This window comes from Pieris napi, chromosome 21 (assembly GCF_905475465.1).
Source record: "Pieris napi chromosome 21, ilPieNapi1.2, whole genome shotgun sequence".
Lineage (NCBI taxonomy): Eukaryota > Metazoa > Arthropoda > Insecta > Lepidoptera > Pieridae > Pieris > Pieris napi.
The window spans coordinates 7749320-7768535 of record NC_062254.1 but is presented as its reverse complement, the minus strand read 5'-3'; the positions used below and the strand labels follow the sequence as shown (position 1 = coordinate 7768535).

Below are 19216 nucleotides of genomic sequence, written 5' to 3'. Positions count from 1 at the left end.
AGTGTTGGTGAGTGAGTGAGAAAGTCAATTGGTGCACTCCTCATCTCTTCTCTTCCCTCTTTTTTTCTTCTAGTCAATGCAGAACATAACTCATAATTACACACATAAAATACATAAATATATCCAAAAAAAGGTATATATAGGAATCACAATCTATTCGTTAAGAGTATAGCAAGATGTTTAGAAACTGATTTATCAATATTACTTATTACGTAGGAAATACAATTAATTGCGATTCATATGTGCAACATTTGCAAAAATGTACTGACCTAAACTTAGCTTTAAGGGATTAGTTCCGAAACGAAACAGCGCAAACTATGGGTCCCGAATGTCAACGTTTTACACATACTGGAATCAAACTTAGGGAGCGTTCAAGTATTACGTAACGAATTTGGGGGGGGGGGGTCCTTTTATAAAACGTTACGATGCGGGGCGGGGATTGAATTACGCGTTATTGTTAATATTATTTTCGACTCTCCAGTACTTTACACCACATAATGGTAACTTTTGGTATAAAGAGCCACTAGGTGGTCTCGAATCGTTTTACTATACTTGGGTACAGAAAAACGTTACGGCACGTTACATGGGGGGAGGGGGTGTTAATAATCTGCAAAAAATTGCGTGACGTAATACTTGAACGCTTAAATCTTAATTCAGAGTCGAGATTTAGCACTGAGACACACGTATGTCTAATCTAAAACGTTTTTGACATATCTTATCTAAAAACAACCGCATCGATCTATTTCTCGACTTCAACTGGAATCATACACAATTATATAATTTCCCAAGGTTAAATTTGTAATTTTTTTCACCTCATAATTAGTAATTGTACACTATAGAACATTTAAATATATATGTAAAAATAAATTACTGGCTCTACAACCTCTAGGACATGTCGGTTTCCTGACGATGCTTTCCTTTCCTTTCCACATAGAAAGAAAGTTCATTGGTGCACAGCCGGGGATCGAACCTACGACCTCAGGTATGAGAGTCGCACGATGAAGCCACTAGGCCAACACTGCATATCTACTATTTACATAACAATATTTAATTAACTAAAATAATGTATTTGAAATTGTTTCTCACAGTAATAAAGGTTTTACACGCTGACGTCAACAAAAAGGCTTTTGACACCAATACGGAAGTACCTACGTTTTTCGGCTAAGCAAGTGTCTGCCTTAATTAGAACCTTGACTTTTGATCGTAATGAATATTTTGTTTTATGTATGTTGTTAACACATCAATGGATCGTAAGTTAGGCTATATAATACTTATACTATATTAATAATGTTATAAAGAGGAACTATGTATATTAATAACTAGCGGCCAATCCCGGCTTCGCGAGTGGTCATTTATTGTTTAAACATTTTTTGAAGATATTGATATGTTCTTTAATATTGTGGGACATTTTTTTGTTCTATCATCAATAGTTTTCGCAGCGCATGCGATGAAAGATATTATACAGGCATTTTTTAAACCTTGGGTAACATTATTGTAGTAGGGTTTCTTATTGTTTTCTTGCAGGTAGCAGCAGAACCTTTCATACACAATTATTTTATATATTATAATGCATTGCTTTAATTATAATAACATATATTACCGAAATAGTAATGGTATTTGGAATAAACATTCTCATGTAGCATTCTAATTAATTATATAATAAATATTGAAATAGGTCCAGTAGTTTTTAAGTTTTTCATTACAAAATTTTTCTCTTTACACATCTATACTAATATTATAAAGAGGAAAGATTTGAATGTAAGTATGTTTGTGACGAATTGGATCAAAAAGTACTGGACCGATTTTAAAAATTCTTTCACCACTTTAATGCTACATTATCACTGATTAATATAGTAGAGTTCCTTAATTTTAATTGCAAGATAACAATAAGAAACCCTACTACAATAATGTTACCCGAGGTGTAAAAAAATCCCTATAAATTATCTTTCATCGCATGCGCTGCGAAAACTATTGATAGAACAAAAAAATGTTTCACAATATTAAAGAACATATCAATATCTACGTGCGAAGCCGGGACAAGTCGCTAGTAATACAATATAACGCAACAATGTAGTAATTTTTTTCAAACCTTACGTATTTTGTCGGGTTAGTTCAGTCATAGGTGCTATGTTCATGAATTCCATAGGGAATTTGCCCATTGCTCTCTAAATTTTGGAAATCATCTGATTGATACATGTGAATTCGTGGCTGTGGCTTCCCAAAGATCAGAAATCCTTGGAACAGTGAGGTCGCTCCGTGAAGCTTGTAAAGTGTCCAGGAAACTTCTGAACTACTGGAAGGAGCTTTATTAGCCAGGACTTTACGCACAACGGACCAAATGAGCGTCTAAGTGAGGAACAAGTTTTGTGAAATTTGAAATTATGGGCAAAATGTCACAAAGAAGTTAATGTCACTAGAAAGATTTAACATTTCATCGAGAAAGACTATTTTCCTTAAAGGAACGAGGATAAGGATATATAATATATATATATATATGTCACCGTAAAATTGTAAACACCGTTAGATTGTAATCTATCTCGCGAGATTATAAACTGTCGAAAGATTGTGAACCTCAACGAACTGCTTACAAATTAACGTATTATTATTCGGTAGTTATATGATAAAATTAATCTGTAATTGACCAAAGAAGTTTGAATGATAACTAAGTTAGTGTAGTACAATCTACCGAATAATAATACGTTAAATTGTAAGCAGTAAGCTGAGGTTCACAATCTTTCGACAGTTTATAATCTCGCGAGATAGATTACAATCTAACGGTTTTTACAATTTTACGTTGACATATATATATCATTTATATTAGGTGGGCTGAAAAGTTTGTAGGCTAACATAGAAAAAAGTTTTTTTTTAAGAGTTTGATTTGATTATTATAAGTTCGCCTTCGAGAGCGATTATAGCGATCATACAATTTTCGATTCCAATTTATATACGTAGTGCGATTTGTCTTTAACCTCAAAATTGGCTTCAGTTTTGGTGATTACCTCTTTAATTAAAATTAATAATAATAATAATAGCTTATATAATAATAAAACTTAATTATAATAGATTTTGAATTGAAAAATTAACTTTTAACATTTAGGAATAATCATTTGCTTTTCAAGTTTTGGTTTGTCCAACGTTGGACATAGGCCTGCTCCATCTGGTTCCACTCGTGTCTGTCGTGGGCCAGGCGCTGCCAGGTGACCCCAGCGACGGCGGTGATGTCATCCGCCCAGCGCCGGTGCGGGTGCCCCTGCGGGCCCGTGTGCGTAGCGCGGGTACCAGTTCAGCACTCTCTCGCTCCATCGGTTGTCGCACTTTCTTGCTGTGTGCCCCGCCCAACGCCATTTCAGGCGGCACATCATTTTAGTTGCGTCTATTATCTTTGTTTTTTTTATTTATTTATTTTTTATTAAAATTAGCTTTATTAAAATGGCAGCCCAGTGAGCATTCTCTTGAGGTATGAGAACAGGCTGCTTGGGGCTAAATCTGGACAATACGATGGAAGCCATCCATGGAATTTTGTCATCGTTTTCATTGATTTGTTGTGTTTCTTCAAATGGGGCCGCTTTTCCGCGACTTTGTACTTCAAACGCTCCAATAATACAACGTAATAGTTGGTTAAGATAGTCGATGAATACTGTTTTGATTTTCACTCGGAGTAGCAAAATATTAATTAGAACAAAAATAGAAACGTTTCGATAAGTTATGAGATAATATGAATGTTACCTTATAGGCTTCTTTCGTTGTTAATGGGATTGTAAACTTCATCAGACTGGCGTATTTACACGATGGCGGCCTCAATTGGGAATAGACAAGTTTTAGACTCTAAAACTAACAGTGCGGTCAGTTTTTCTAACGAATGTCGGAATTGTCTGAAAATCAAGTTTCATTTCTGTGCAACCATTTCTTTCTCTGAATATGTCTCTTAATACTTACTTATGTATAATAACATAGATATGTGGATAGAAAACAGGGAATGTCAAATTAAGGATTACTAAATATATGTTAGGTTCAATATATCTATTTATTATTAACGATATAATTGAAGTGACAAACACAACACTAATAAAAATATCGCTCTAATATCAGTTTTAACTACTTTTTTTTTTCTTTTTGTTTTTATAAATAATACCTATTCTACTTCCCTTCCATTGTTTCCAGGGAGTTTTTCTATCTCTAAACTTCACGTCACATGTCTCGCGAAATACGCAGCTCCATCAAGCTGGAACCCGCTTTAGAAAAAACTTGATTTTTCTAAATTTACTTTTATCTACAAACGATGCTAGTGAATGTAGTAAACTTTATTTTTTTGTAGTATCATTAATTGCGCCGAAAAAATAATTAATACCGCGCAAAGCAGGAAATATTACAAATAATTCAATAAAAAACTTTGAAACGGGTGCTAAATTGTTTGTAGTTTATTGTAGTGACAAAAAAAATTTTTTTTTACCCCACTTTATTAAAAACTACGGAATGAATGCTAAAATAACGGAACTATGCGAAAAAAAGACACCGACTCAAAAACTATAAACGATGCTCATAAATGTAGTATACTTTATTTTTTTGTAGTATCATTAATTGCGCCGAAAAAATAATTAATACCGCGCAAAGCAGGAAATATTACAAATAATTCAATAAAAAACTTTGAAACGGGTGCTAAATTGTTTGTAGTTTATTGTAGTGACAAAAAAAAATTTTTTTACCCCACTTTATTAAAAACTACGGAATAAATGCTAAAATAACGGAACTATGCAAAAAAAAAGACACCGACTCAAAAACTATAAACGATGCTCATAAATGTAGTATACTTTATTTTTTTGTAGTATCATTAATTGCGCCGAAAAAATAATTAATACCGCGCAAAGCAGGAAATATTACAAATATTTCAATAAAAAACTTTGAAACGGGTGCTAAATTGTTTGTAGTTTATTGTAGTGACAAAAAAAAATTTTTTTTACTCCACTTTATTTAAGGACTACGGGATAAATTCTAAAATAACAGTGTTATGAAAAAAAAAACTAACTCAGAAACTATAAAGGATGTGGATGCTTGTAGCAGTATTCGTATGCTTGTGAAGTCTGTTAAACGCTTCTTATAACTGCACAGAGATGAATTGTTAGATAAAGTGATACATTTTCAACAGTTGATGCTTCAGATTAAACACTGATAAAATTTTTTAACTTGACTTAAGATCACGAATCTTGAACCAAGAACACCATTTTGAAGAAAATAAAACTCTTGAGTCAAGAAGAAAAATTCTTAAATCAAGAAAATTTTCTTGAACGTTTGATTGTTCTTGAGTAGTTTTTAATAAAGTGGGGTAAAAAAAAATTTTTTTTGTCACTACAATAAACTACAAACAATTTAGCACCCGTTTCAAAGTTTTTTATTGAATTATTTGTAATATTTCCTGCTTTGCGCGGTATTAATTATTTTTTCGGCGCAATTAATGATACTACAAAAAAATAAAGTATACTACATTTATGAGCATCGTTTATAGTTTTTGAGTCGGTGTCTTTTTTTTTGCATAGTTCCGTTATTTTAGCATTTATTCCGTAGTTTTTAATAAAGTGGGGTAAAAAAAAATTTTTTTTGTCACTACAATAAACTACAAACAATTTAGCACCCGTTTCAAAGTTTTTTATTGAATTATTTGTAATATTTCCTGCTTTGCGCGGTATTAATTATTTTTTCGGCGCAATTAATGATACTACAAAAAAATAAAGTATACTACATTTATGAGCATCGTTTATAGTTTTTGAGTCGGTGTCTTTTTTTTTGCATAGTTCCGTTATTTTAGCATTTATTCCGTAGTTTTTAATAAAGTGGGGTAAAAAATTTTTTTTTTTGTCACTACAATAAACTACAAACAATTTAGCACCCGTTTCAAAGTTTTTTATTGAATTATTTGTAATATTTCCTGCTTTGCGCGGTATTAATTATTTTTTCGGCGCAATTAATGATACTACAAAAAAAATAAAGTATACTACATTTATGAGCATCGTTTATAGTTTTTGAGTCGGTGTCTTTTTTTTTGCATAGTTCCGTTATTTTAGCATTTATTCCGTAGTTTTTAATAAAGTGGGGTAAAAAAATTTTTTTTTGTCACTACAATAAACTACAAACAATTTAGCACCCGTTTCAAAGTTTTTTATTGAATTATTTGTAATATTTCCTGCTTTGCGCGGTATTAATTATTTTTTCGGCGCAATTAATGATACTACAAAAAATAAAGTATACTACATTTATGAGCATCGTTTATAGTTTTTGAGTCGGTGTCTTTTTTTTTGCATAGTTCCGTTATTTTAGCATTTATTCCGTAGTTTTTAATAAAGTGGGGTAAAAAAAAATTTTTTTTTGTCACTACAATAAACTACAAACAATTTAGCACCCGTTTCAAAGTTTTTTATTGAATTATTTGTAATATTTCCTGCTTTGCGCGGTATTAATTATTTTTTCGGCGCAATTAATGATACTACAAAAAAATAAAGTTTACTACATTCACTAGCATCGTTTGTAGATAATAGTAAATTTAGAAAAATCAAGTTTTTTCTAAAGCGGGTTCCAGCTTGATGGAGCTGAAATACGCCCCGGCTACATCGGTAATATTTTTGTTTAGTTTTAACTGTTACAGTCTCTTTTCATCGCAGCGTATACACTATTTGACAGAGAGAGACGAAAGAATACTTTAGTAAGAAATGAGACTGAAATAGAATATTAGAGCTTTAAAACAAAAATAAAATTGTAGATATAACGAAAAAATATTTCCAAATACTAAGAATAAGATTCTCTAAAGGTCTGGCTTCCGTTAAAAATATATTGGATTTTCATTTACGGGAGTAAAACCTTAGAAATCTCCCTATAGGTAGGTAGGTATGTGTAGGTACTATATATATATATCGTTTTTATCTGATACCTAGATTACTAATAAATTTTGTAAAAAAAGGGTGCGTGTACTTATGTACGCGCGTAAGAAGTTATACTTCTTTGGCATTATTAAAAATAGTTTTTGATTGCATGCAAATAATTAATAACAATTAAATAATGAAAGACTGGAATTTCACTCTCATACATTTTTCATAACGCGTGTAAAGAAGTATAACTTCAAAAATCTAAAATTGAATGTGTAATATTTTTATGTAATTATTTGTAACATTTTTGTTTACAACAATTATCGTGTATTTTAGAAAAGCTTGTAACATATACTGTAGATATATAATTATATATGATGCGAAATAAATAAATTGTTTCTAAGTTATTACTTTGATACAACTAGCAAGTGATTGCAAACACCCTTCTTAGACCATGAGGGCATATCCCTTCCAAAGCATTGTATTTATCGTGAGGGTAACTTTTATTATCCACCATTCATCTGTGACCCCTCATACACCATTCAGAATTCATCCCACAATGTACACTTACAAGGCACTACCGCATTGACGGTCCTGGATAAAATGGTCGACGTAAGTATTGAACGATATGCGAATTAATGGTTGGCGTTGTAAATTGATTTTCCGAATCGAATAACATATTTAAGTTATAGCTACGGGTAATGGTAATGTGATTAGGTTTATTGTAATTACTATCTGCTATATATTGAATGTTATCTCTTAAATTTTACAGTCTTTCCGTGCTGACTGTATCACTGTATTCATTTACCAAACGAATTAAAAGATCCGACTAGAGTCTTTAATAAGCGACTTGGTGTATTACTTTTGGAAAAAAATACTATTCAATAAATGATTATTTGCGTGAGACACTGTAGTCGATATAAATTTAATTAAGTATGTTATGATATGTACGATACAAATAATATAACAATTGACCAAATCATGTGACTAATAATGTAAAATTCCTGCAAAGACAAATTTGCGCGCTGTAGTGTGTGGTTGAATATGCGAACTTACGATTGTATCACCTTACACATTTTTGTACCATATTCTTGCAATAAATAAATTATTATTATCACTAATTAGCTTTATTCTGCTTCCAATATAGACGCGAGGCTTCTGATGTTAAGTGATACCGCCCATGGATACTCACACTGCCGTTATAACTGTGCGTTGCCGGCTTTTAGGAATGTTTATATCTTGAAGGACCCTAAGTCCAATTGGTTTGATACTTCAGTAGGTTTCACATATTGCGCGACAATAACTTCCTTTAAAAACGCTCAGTTGTCGTACGACGAATTAGTATATGGAAAATATAGTAAATATATTAATTTATATTCGTATATCTTTTTAATATATTTGCAGATACTGTTAAGGCTAGCTTGTGGTAAAATTCAGAGTCGAGATAACGCTAAGGATAGCCAAAGTCAAATCATTTATTTCTATTAGGCATATTAATATAGGCACGTTTGAAAGTTAAAAATATTACGATTAGTTGCCCCTTCCAAAAGGTAGTTTCATATGGAGGAGAATGGGCAAGAAACTGCACTGCATACTTACTCTTTTAAAACGATTTTACAATATTTTGAATACATTACGCCCTAATGAACTAATAGTTACCATGACGTATAATAAAGAAACAAAAACTTTATAACACGTAATAAAAAAGGATGTACAGTTAAAAGAGAAAGTGCGCTAGGATTCCCTGTGTCGTTCGCTAGTCTGTTCAATTTAACATACTTATGATTACAGGTACTTAAAGTATTAAATTCTAGATTAAACTTTGTATTACTGAATGAATGTATATGTACAAAATATCTTATATAATCTGTATTTCATTCGAGCCTTGATAAACGAGCTAGGTCTGGATATCCATAGTTGAGCCCCTCACTGCTCACACTTTGTAATCGATTTTCCTTTTCCTTTAGTTTTTATAATTATTTTTTATTTGTTCGTGTATGCCTATAAGTGTTTGTCACATTAAATATTTTATTTTATTTTTCTTGTACCAATGTATCAGTGTGCCAAGTCTAGACAAGGTTTTATAAATAAATAAAAAAGCAGACTTCACTCTTATAACAAACCTGGTATTTTATTTATTTATTTGGCTGGCAATTTATAAAGAAAAACGTGAATTTTTGGGGCTACCATAGGAATCAATCAGTTGAACTCTCTTTGATAATTATATACACTCCAAATATCTCAGAATAGACTGTTTAAATAAAACCTTAAATTTAATTTTAAGATTCGTCGCAAAAGGCATGGCGTGTTAGTTATGACGTGTCCGTGTGTGTGTCTTTAGCTCCTCAACGATTAGACTATGTTGCGTTTTTTTATAGACAGGTGACTTGATTGAAAGAGTTTCATGGCTTTTTTGTTAGCTATGGCATAAATATCGGGTTTTTTAATTATTATACAACTAAAGATTTTATACATAAATGTACTAATTACAAGGTACGTTCTACTAACGTATTTTCTTATGTTGTTTTTGTTTGTTACGCCTGTCCAAGTGTTAAACTGATTATCATGAAATTTGTCTCTAAAGCCTCAGGGTCATATTTAGTAGTAGTAGATAAAAGTGAAATTATACTTATTTTGGGCTAATCATTAAATACGTAATTAAAATATATGAACAAGAAGATAGTTTTTATGTTAAAACCAAAAATTACAACCCTTTCCTAAGCAGTCGTACACTCAGCATAAATACATCTGTCAATTGTGTTTATGCTGAGAAAGAAAGAAATTTTTTTTTGAATAAAGCGCATAATCTATGGACAACTAGTATTACCAAAGACAAAGTATATTGTCTTAAATTTTAAATTTAGAACAATCGTAACGTTATGTAACACTTTCGGTGTTGCATATTTTGTTGTAACAATTACTTAGAACAATTTTAATCTGAAAACTTTTTCGTTTGTTTCCTGGAGTTTACTACTTTATGCTGCTTCGCAAGATTTGTTTCCTAATGTTTTTAAGATTTTGTAAAGAGAAAGATCGTTTTAACTCATTTTATTTTATGAAGTCTACATTAAGAATGTATTTACATACAATTTAAATAGCTTTAATGTCTAAGAAAGTGCAAAAATGTTGTTATTACAACCAAAATTTACTCTGAAGTAACGAGGTTAGAAGGTAAACCATAACTATACTGATTTTAACATTCTTTATATTATGTTAAATACTAATACAACTATTATGTAATCCATTTCGTAAGAGCTAAAGAAATTTCTGTCACGATATTTATAACAAAATAACAGTAATAAACGCTAAATACTTAATTATTGATGTAATCTTTGTAAAACGGATTATAATACACAAGAAAATAGTAAAATTTAAAATAGCATAAGGTTCACTTTTAATTTACCATCGACTCAATAGATGGCGCTACGTGCTTGTTAATAACAGTCTGATCTTATCGGGGCCTTTATCATTTCCTCAGTTCAACATTGTTAATTGGCTGGTAAAATGTATGTGATATATTTAAGAAGTGTTATGTGGTTATTAATGTTAACGGCAGTTTCCGCTTTCACGCTTATACCTACCTATATTTGGTCACCCGTAATTTTATGTATTTTTTTATATAATATACATGTCTTTTATCATCGAAATTAGCCTAACTTAAGACTAATAAGTAATTTAAGTCTAACCTAATTTACTAATAAGGATTTAACACAAGAAAGTGTCCAATAACACTACTTACTTTCTAGGAAGACCTGTACTTGTTTTCTATTAATATTGTTTTATGTATTTTAGTGATATTTTTTCTTCGATCTGGTTATATGACTCGTAGGGTTTTGATGTAGTAGTTACGTTAGGGGTTTTATGGGTATAATAATTATTTATTTATTCAAGCATACTATCATCCATGTGATTATTATTGTGCTTGTTACAATATTGTTCTATTATTATGTAAGTAGCTTTTAAGTATATAGTATATCTATGGTCATTGCAATAACCCATGTAAGGGCAATCCAGTGTTCCCGGTATTACCGCCAGCATGCTGTATAGCTCATCTGGTAAGTAGCAGATACCCTGGAGTAAGTCGACTTTCATCCTTCTTTTGTAGGGGGAGATACTTCGGATACAAAAAGACTTTTAAAAACTTTCCAAAATGTCAATATTACTATCTCTTGTTGTCAAGGAAACAAACGTGTCCATACTAAGACGGTTACAAGTAAAAATGGTCTTTAGACACTTTGTTACCAACGCATTCTGAGATTCTTTGGACATGTAACACGCAGAGATCCAGAAAGTTTTAGAGAAACTCAGCGTGGCTGGCGTGACGGCACCAGACCCCGAGGCCTATCCCCTACTAGCTGGGCCGATCAAGTAAAGACCCTTACAGGTCATACCATCATCCAGGCGCAGAGGCTTGCCGACAGGGGAGAGTAATGAAAGTTGTTCGGCGCCACTAACATGACCTTCAGAAAAGCGAGACTGAAGATGTTGAAGTTTTTTATGTACACGACACAACTTATACAGATAAAATTGAAGAAATAGAAATAGAATGAACTTTTAAATGCTAAAAATAGCCACAAAATGCCTATCAAATAACATAAATACCTACTTAAAATCACAAATGTGATTTCCTTATTTGGATATGTTTGGAATTCTTTTTGCATTAATTTGCGTTGCGTTGCCGTCTGATTTTTATTAGACATTTATAGCTTACCTATTTTACATACTTAAAATGTTGATTTATCCTTTGTCTTATGATAGAGGACAAATCTTTGTTTTTAATTTATGTTATTATTATTTATTACTTAAGATGTCATGTGGAACATGGTGTAATGGTTGCAGCTCCTTACAAACGTTGTGTAAAAAAAAACATGGCGATTAAAAAGAGTGGCGGAGAGTTGATTACCAGTCTCTTCCGTTCTACGCCCTTGATTTGAGAACTGGCACTAAATGTAAAGTTAGAAGCATTTCATATACATTTCTTTTTTTGACGTTCATAAGTGTACATTGTGTTACCTATATGATTAAATGATTTTTACTTATAATTCGTAAAATAACACACTTTCCGATCTGTGTATGAACCAAATCAAAATAGTAGTATTTAAGAGTAAACAAGTGAACGTCACAAAATTAAATTAAATCTACTAAATTTTAATGATTGACGTCTCAAAATACAATTCTCTTGAGACACAATCCTCAAAATTAGCTTTGTTTAGTACGTTTACTTTACCTAAATATCCTGTATATTGTGTATAAGAATGTTTCTTTCTTTTCTTTCTAACCTTTACAGTACTTAGGGTATAAATTTCCTCCAAGACATTATTTCTCTTTTGTTTTATATAAGAGGGGGAAGCAAGCTCACCTGATGTTAAGTGATGCCGCCCATGGACACTCTCAATGCCCGAGCGCTGGTGAGTGCGTTGCCGGTACGCTCTCTTCTTTTCCTATTCTCTACCATCGTTGAGGAATTTCTAATATCAAACCCTATTTAAATATTGATTTATTTAAGAATACTAATTAGTAATACAACTAATATCGGCATTAATTGCATATCTTCATGCAAACTTGTTTCTAGCCGCAAAAGTTTAAGGTCAGAGCGATATAAATTTTGTACAGTCAGCAAAAGCAATTTTTGATTGTTTTGGTTCATTCCTAGAACTGAGACCTATGTTACACATTCATACACATTACACTCACACACTCACTTGCACCCACACACTCATTCTGCACTCACGCGTTTCGCGTCGCGTAATGGTTTTTGTTAAAAAAAATGGTTTGGGATTAGCTATTATGTTTGTTGTTAAAGAGCTGGGAACCCTGACACAGGTATTTTTAACTTGAAAGGGTTCCCAAATCTTACACATTGTAATGCATATGTACTTATCTAGCGGCCCGTCCTCATCGTCGTCATATGTTCTTTAATATTGAGGAACATCTTTTTGTTCTATCATCAATCGTTTTCGCAGCGCATGCTATGAATGATATTTTATAGGCAATTTTTTTACACCTTGGGTAACATTATTGTAGTATGAGTAGGCTTCCTTATTTTATTGCAATGAAAATAGCTTATATTAATCAGTGATAATGTAGCATTCAAATGGTGAAAGAATTTTTAAAATCGGTCCAGTACTTTTTGTGCCAATTCGTAACAAACATACTTACATACAAATCTATTTATAATATTAGTATAGATAAAGACATTTTTATTTCATTCCTAGTTATTTAATTTGACTTAAATGAATTGATTGTATGAAAAAGCTGTCCCAATGTTTGTGTTGCCCAGTTGAACAGTGATTTTACTGTACACAATTTTCACACCATAATGAGTTATGTTTGACTGTTTGTTAATAACCTATCAGGTCTAAGTCACGATTGAGTTATTTGTAGCCTGTGTATATGAAGATAGAATCACACAGTCTATATACATCTCTATGTATTGTGTGGGTATCTAGTGTTTGATTTGACCTTGATTGCTTAATCGATTTGCGTGTATAATATTTTGAATAAGATGCAGAGACTAACATTTTTAAATTTAATTTAGTTTTCTACTTATCCATTTTTAATTATTATTACTATGTATGTAACATATAGTAATACAATTCATAATTGTATAGGTTATTAACAATATACTTATATAACGCTTGAGTTGAATACATACGTAGAATCGTTTCATTTTAAATAATATATGTGTTAATTTTGCGATGTTTTCACCTCCGTTTCATTTTATTGTTCCTTTATTAATTTCCATAACACATTCATACTACGTTTATAGAAGTGTTAAAGTAGTTCTGTTAGTTCGTGGGTTCGAACAGCAATCTCGCGGAATCCTGGATTAATAAACATCACTTATCACTAGTCAAAACCGGTTTTATTTATTTTTTTATGGAACAGGGGGCAAACGAGCAGGAGGCTTACCTGATGTTAAGTGATACCGCCGCCCATGGACACTCTCAATGCCAGAGGGCTCGCGAGTGCGTTGCCGGCCTTTTAAGAATTCGTATAAAATTCAATTTATTTCAAAGGTTTAAAAAAATTCAATAGAATAGATAGAAACGGAAAAATATGTCTCCTCCAATTTTGTTCCCTTTGGAGTAGACTCTTGGGCCGTGGGGTTCAAGTGCACGGCGCTAATTAAAGAGTTAAGTCGGCGCGTGGTAGTACCGGTGACCACAGAGCTGGTTTTTTTCTCGCTCGAATAATCGCAATACAGTGAGGAAATGTTGCCAGTACCAGACCAAACTTTATGCCCAAATTTTAATTTTCTATTTATTTTTAATTATTACTATGTACGCTAAGAGTGTAAGATAAATTAGTCTTTTATCAATTGAGAATAATAAGGTTGTGTATTTAAATATTAATATAGTTCCCACAAGTAAGTGGCTCGATGTGATGCATGTACCAAATACTTACTGGTCCCACGTGGCCTCGCTACCAGAATTTAGTGAAGGTTGTCTTCAATGCCAATAATGAGAGTTTGTTTATTACAAACCATGTATAAAATTCTGAATATTTCTTTTCAATGTCGTTTAACATTTTCCTGATTTATAAACCTTCACATTATTCATCAGCTCTTCCTTTATAATTAACAATTTAAGTATAAAGCCTGTTCGTTTTTTGGTAAGTATAACTTTGACTTACCTTTTAAAAAACATTTGGAATTTTATGTCCTTCATTTGTTTTGAAGTCTGTCAAACGTGGGTTTTCGTAAAGTATGAATACCATTTGTAATCATTCTGTTAATTTCTGTTATATTCCTGTTTAGTACGAATTAAACAGAAATTACTCATCTCAATAAACGAATAAGCTTCTAATAGCTATTGAATCTTTTGTCCTTGTCACTCTCGTGTCAAGTAGAAAGTAAAACGTGGCAAGTTTAACTACTTTAAACGTAGCTACTTTTATTATGAATGAAATACACATAATCTCTATTTCACGTCAATTGTCAAAACAACTATGTTCTTCTTTTTCATTACGTCACACCAGCCAGCGCTCCGAAATCTTACGAAGGCCACCAAGCAGGTTATATATCTAGAGATATCAGCACTGCAATATTTATATAATGATTTCAAGGTGTTACAAATATTATATACGAAGACAATTTAAAGTAGATCATGGGTTTTCTTTAACGAATATTATGTTAAAAGATTTTTGAATATTAGGTTTATAGATTAAGTTTTAACTGAATGTGTAAATACACCACCAGTGACTTTCTATTATCTTCTAGTTATAGTCATATATAGTAATAGCCTTTATTTCCAAAACTTAATTATGAACATTGAAGTTTCATTTATATGGATCCTAAAAAATAACTTTGAACAGTAGGTAAAATATAATGTAATGACTAATGTTAAGGAACCATAATATTCTTGCATTTTCATGTTTTGGTTTGTCCACCGTTGGAGATAGGCCTCGTCCATCCGGTTCCACTCGCGTCTGTCGTGGGCCAGGCGCGGCCAGGTCTTTTCGACACTGGTTTTAATTCGCTGTATTGTTATTATATTGTTCTTGGGTATTCTTATATTTTTCAGTGTTTGTTGGACGAAAAGATGTTCTTCGTGTTCAACATGTGTATTCCCTCTTTTCTAATAACAGAAAGACCCAGAATATCCCACTTTTTGCTCTGGAGAGCTGCTTTTTTTATTGGCTATGTATAGATAATTAAATTGGATGTGTTTTGAAAAATATTTTCCTTGATTCTTAAAGGTGAGTGAAAAAACAAAACCAATGAGAATTTCAAGATTTTATTTACATTAATTTTTATAAATTTGTAAAGCAATAGCTTTAAAATAAATGAGTCATTACAATTTGGACAATGACCTGTGCCTGTAAACATAATGCTGGTTGAAACAAATAATAATTATAAAATAATCAAGGCACTTAGGAACAAAAGAGACAATAATACTATGACATAACGTTCTTTATTGACATTCTTTGTAACTAATCTTGTATATTACAAACTACAACAATAATGTACAATTAGTGTGCGTTTTTGTGATTTTAAAAATACATTTGGTTCTCAATAACTATTGAACAAGCTAATCTTTAAGACGCCATCTCGCTCTCACATCTGCATAAACGCGGGGAGGAAGCGTGTGAGAAAATCACATCGGAAATTGCCAACGTCACGTCTTACTGTGTCCCTTTACTTTGATCTTGTTCAATATCTGAAGGGTCTACAAGCACTATACAAATTTGATACAAAAATCTACATCAACACGATAAAGTTGTCTTAGTCTAATTGGATACCATAAAACCGGACCATCCGTATAAAATCTCCGATCAGAATTAATTTCTTTAAGCGTTTATACAGAGCGCATTCCAAAAAATGACAGGGAAACTAGCACAAATACGACATACAGGCTAGGCTAATATCACAGGAGTGCTGGGAACGGTTCGCTTTGCCCCTCCCCAGGGTGGTGACACCCCACCCCCCTTCCATCTCGCCTCCCGACCTACACTTCCTACAGGTACCTATTTACTATTCAGAGGGCGAAATGGGCTTATACCGATATTTTGCGACAATTAAGATCTCAATAGCTTCACTATCCTCATCATTGCACCATGTCCTAACAAGTCTATTGCACGAGTTAGCAATACCGTTACATTTTAAACTAAATCACTCTAAAATAAATTAACAAGCAAAGAAAATATTCTAAACAATAAGTACGCAATTATCGAATTAACAACCAAAAATGGTAACGAAACGTAAAAAGATGGATAAGGTAACATTAAGAACAAAATATACAAAATAAAATAGCGTCAAACAAAACACTTTAAATAATTGTGAATCAGACTTGTAAAATGCATTTGATCCAAGGTTTGGTCCAACGTTTGGCTTATCTTCGTAAGGTCACCGACGCTCAGAAGCGGCGAGCACCTCGCGTCGTATTGTATAAAGTGTTTTTTCCTTTGTTACGAGCATGTCATATACGTAATGTCAGAATGTTTCTCAATACGCGTGTGGTCCCGCTCGCACGCTTCATAGCGCACTGCTCTCAGCTTTTACTTTCAAAGTTTATCGGACTATTTGTTTCGTGCATTTCCACTGACTTCGTAAACTTGTACTCGTAATGCCCCTTATTCTATTATCTTAATCTCACTCGAGGCAGCGCATAATACTAAAGAACTAAATGATACATTCGACGTGCGTAACCGTCCCCAGTTGCTTTGCACTATCACTTATCAAAATTACATTATATACGTATTAAACTATTTATAGTACAATAATATAACATTAATTATCGCTTATATCTAAAACTCCGAAATAATCCTTCAACTTTACTATACATTTGATCTTCACCTCAACGTCACTTAGCAGTTCTTCAATAAAAGAAATGTCGAACACTAATTGGACCGCGCCCAACGATAGCGACTGAGCAACTTTCACTAAATAATATAAAACGCGCTAACAATGTAAGTACTCATCTTAAACAACGTAGAATTGGCTAAACGTAGTCCGTTCGGGTAACGTGGATTGTATCAACGCGATGTCCAGCGTTCAGGTGTCAGCGGTGAGACGTCGAGCGGAGCCGGATTGCGTTACTAGCTGCCGCGGCGCGCTAGTTCACAACGCGTCCGGTAACTCGGTCAGCGACTCGAGCGGTGTAACCTCGCACGAGCATGCTTCACTCGGGCGCTGGCATCACAGCGGAGGGTTTAGGTGCACGGAACGACGCGGTCATGAGTCCAAAACCGTGAGTAGGCCGGGGGGCAGAAGGACGTCCTGCCGTGGCATCTGTCGCGCCAGCTGTGCGCAACCAAGGTTCGCGTCCCCCAACTCTGGGATGGCGTCTAAGAGAGCCAGGCATTCGTCCTCAACGGCGCGACGGGCCTTCTTGCCGATCCAGGAATCATCGCATTCCTCCCTGGCGCGTCTGCGCCTGGCTTCCTTCTCCCTGCGGGCTTCCTCGCTTAGACGGCAGTACGTGTTGTTGATACAGACGGAACGGCGAAGGTCACGCGCGGGGTCTTCGATGTTTTCTAATTTCTGGGAGCATATTTCAATGACACGCTTGCGTTCCTCGTTAGCGCGCAGTCGGGCCGAGATCATGGAGAGCTTGGGTCGTGCAACGGCGGGCTCGGTGCGCGAAGGGCCAAACATGTCGTCCTCGAAGGCGTCCGCGATCTCAGCGCCGCGAGCGCTCTCTCGCTCCTCTTGCGGAGTCATTCTGTAACAATAACACGAACTAATTAGCACCGCTTTGCTTAGACGTACGTAATTCCCCAAAGGAATGACGTTCGCATTTATGCTAACATTATTAAGTAAACATATAACGTCATTTATTCAAAATATATTGAACACGAATTAACCTTGATACATTCTTGATTTCATGGCAAGTAAAAATATCAAATCCTTGAGCGTACAAAATCACGTTAAATAATGGATTTTATTTTAATTTGAAACAAAGAATAATAAGTACTAGGTCAAAGAACAATGCCTTCGAGAGGGATATACAGGTCAATAACATCGATATAGCTCAAAATCATGAGTGGTCATGAGATTCAGACCGATATGCGACCTAAAAATATTTTTAACAGCACCCACCTAGCTGATATTTCAGAAGAGAAGATTAGAAATCCGGACATAAACATCATAAACTTAACAGATCACAATTCAGTGGAATTTTAACAAAAACAAAGCTGTGAACACTAGCACTGTAAGCGCGCAATTCGTCACTTTGTCCTCGACAGTGGTGAGTGTATGAAGGCACAAATAAAAATAAACGCAACAAGTGGCGCGTGTGCGCAGCGCGGCGAACACTCGGCAAATGACAGTATACCTCACAGCAGATAAGACATTGAAAAAGCCAATTGCGTCACCCGTGTACGGCTACGTACGTGCCGGGAGGAAACGGGTGACGTAGCTGTGAACCGTCATTTAGACGATATTGACTGCAATGACTCGTTCTATTTATTTACGACACAGCTTAAAACGGCAACGTTCCAGCTAGGAAAAAAACAATCAAATGAAAACCCTCAACTATTAACTATCATAACTTCAATTAAGCCGAGTATTGTAATTCCACTGAAACCGTAATGGAGATTACGTTATCTAACCATTGTACCTTAAGGTAATTAGGTCGCTTACAACTTATTACGCTTTTAAAAATCCATCCAGTGTCAAAAGTGATTAAGTCAAGAGCAGAGTAAATTTAATCAGTTCTTTTAATAGCAATGATTCGTCGGGTTCGGAATACAAGCTAATGACAATGTATAGATATTCTTACATTACGTCACAGGAAAATCATTTGTGAATGTATTAATAATGTGTCTATGGTATGATGCTATTACGCAATACTCGTAATGAACAGAATCGTTGAACGGGCAAATATATTAAATCTACAGACAATATGCAATCCTAACAAATT

At 33.7% G+C, this 19216-nt stretch overlaps 1 protein-coding gene across 1 annotated transcript; it reads right to left on the bottom strand.

The window, feature by feature from the left end:
• Positions 1-15573: 15573 nt before the first annotated feature.
• On the bottom strand, positions 15574-18790 carry LOC125060282. The gene is made up of 2 exons (XM_047665099.1): positions 18394-18790; positions 15574-18016 (listed from the first exon to the last, which is right to left on the bottom strand). The coding sequence occupies exons 1-2, from the start codon at positions 18441-18443 to the stop codon at positions 17527-17529; spliced, it is 540 nt and encodes a 179-aa protein (XP_047521055.1). The 5' UTR covers positions 18444-18790; the 3' UTR covers positions 15574-17526.
• Between the last annotated feature and the right edge of the window lie 426 nt (positions 18791-19216).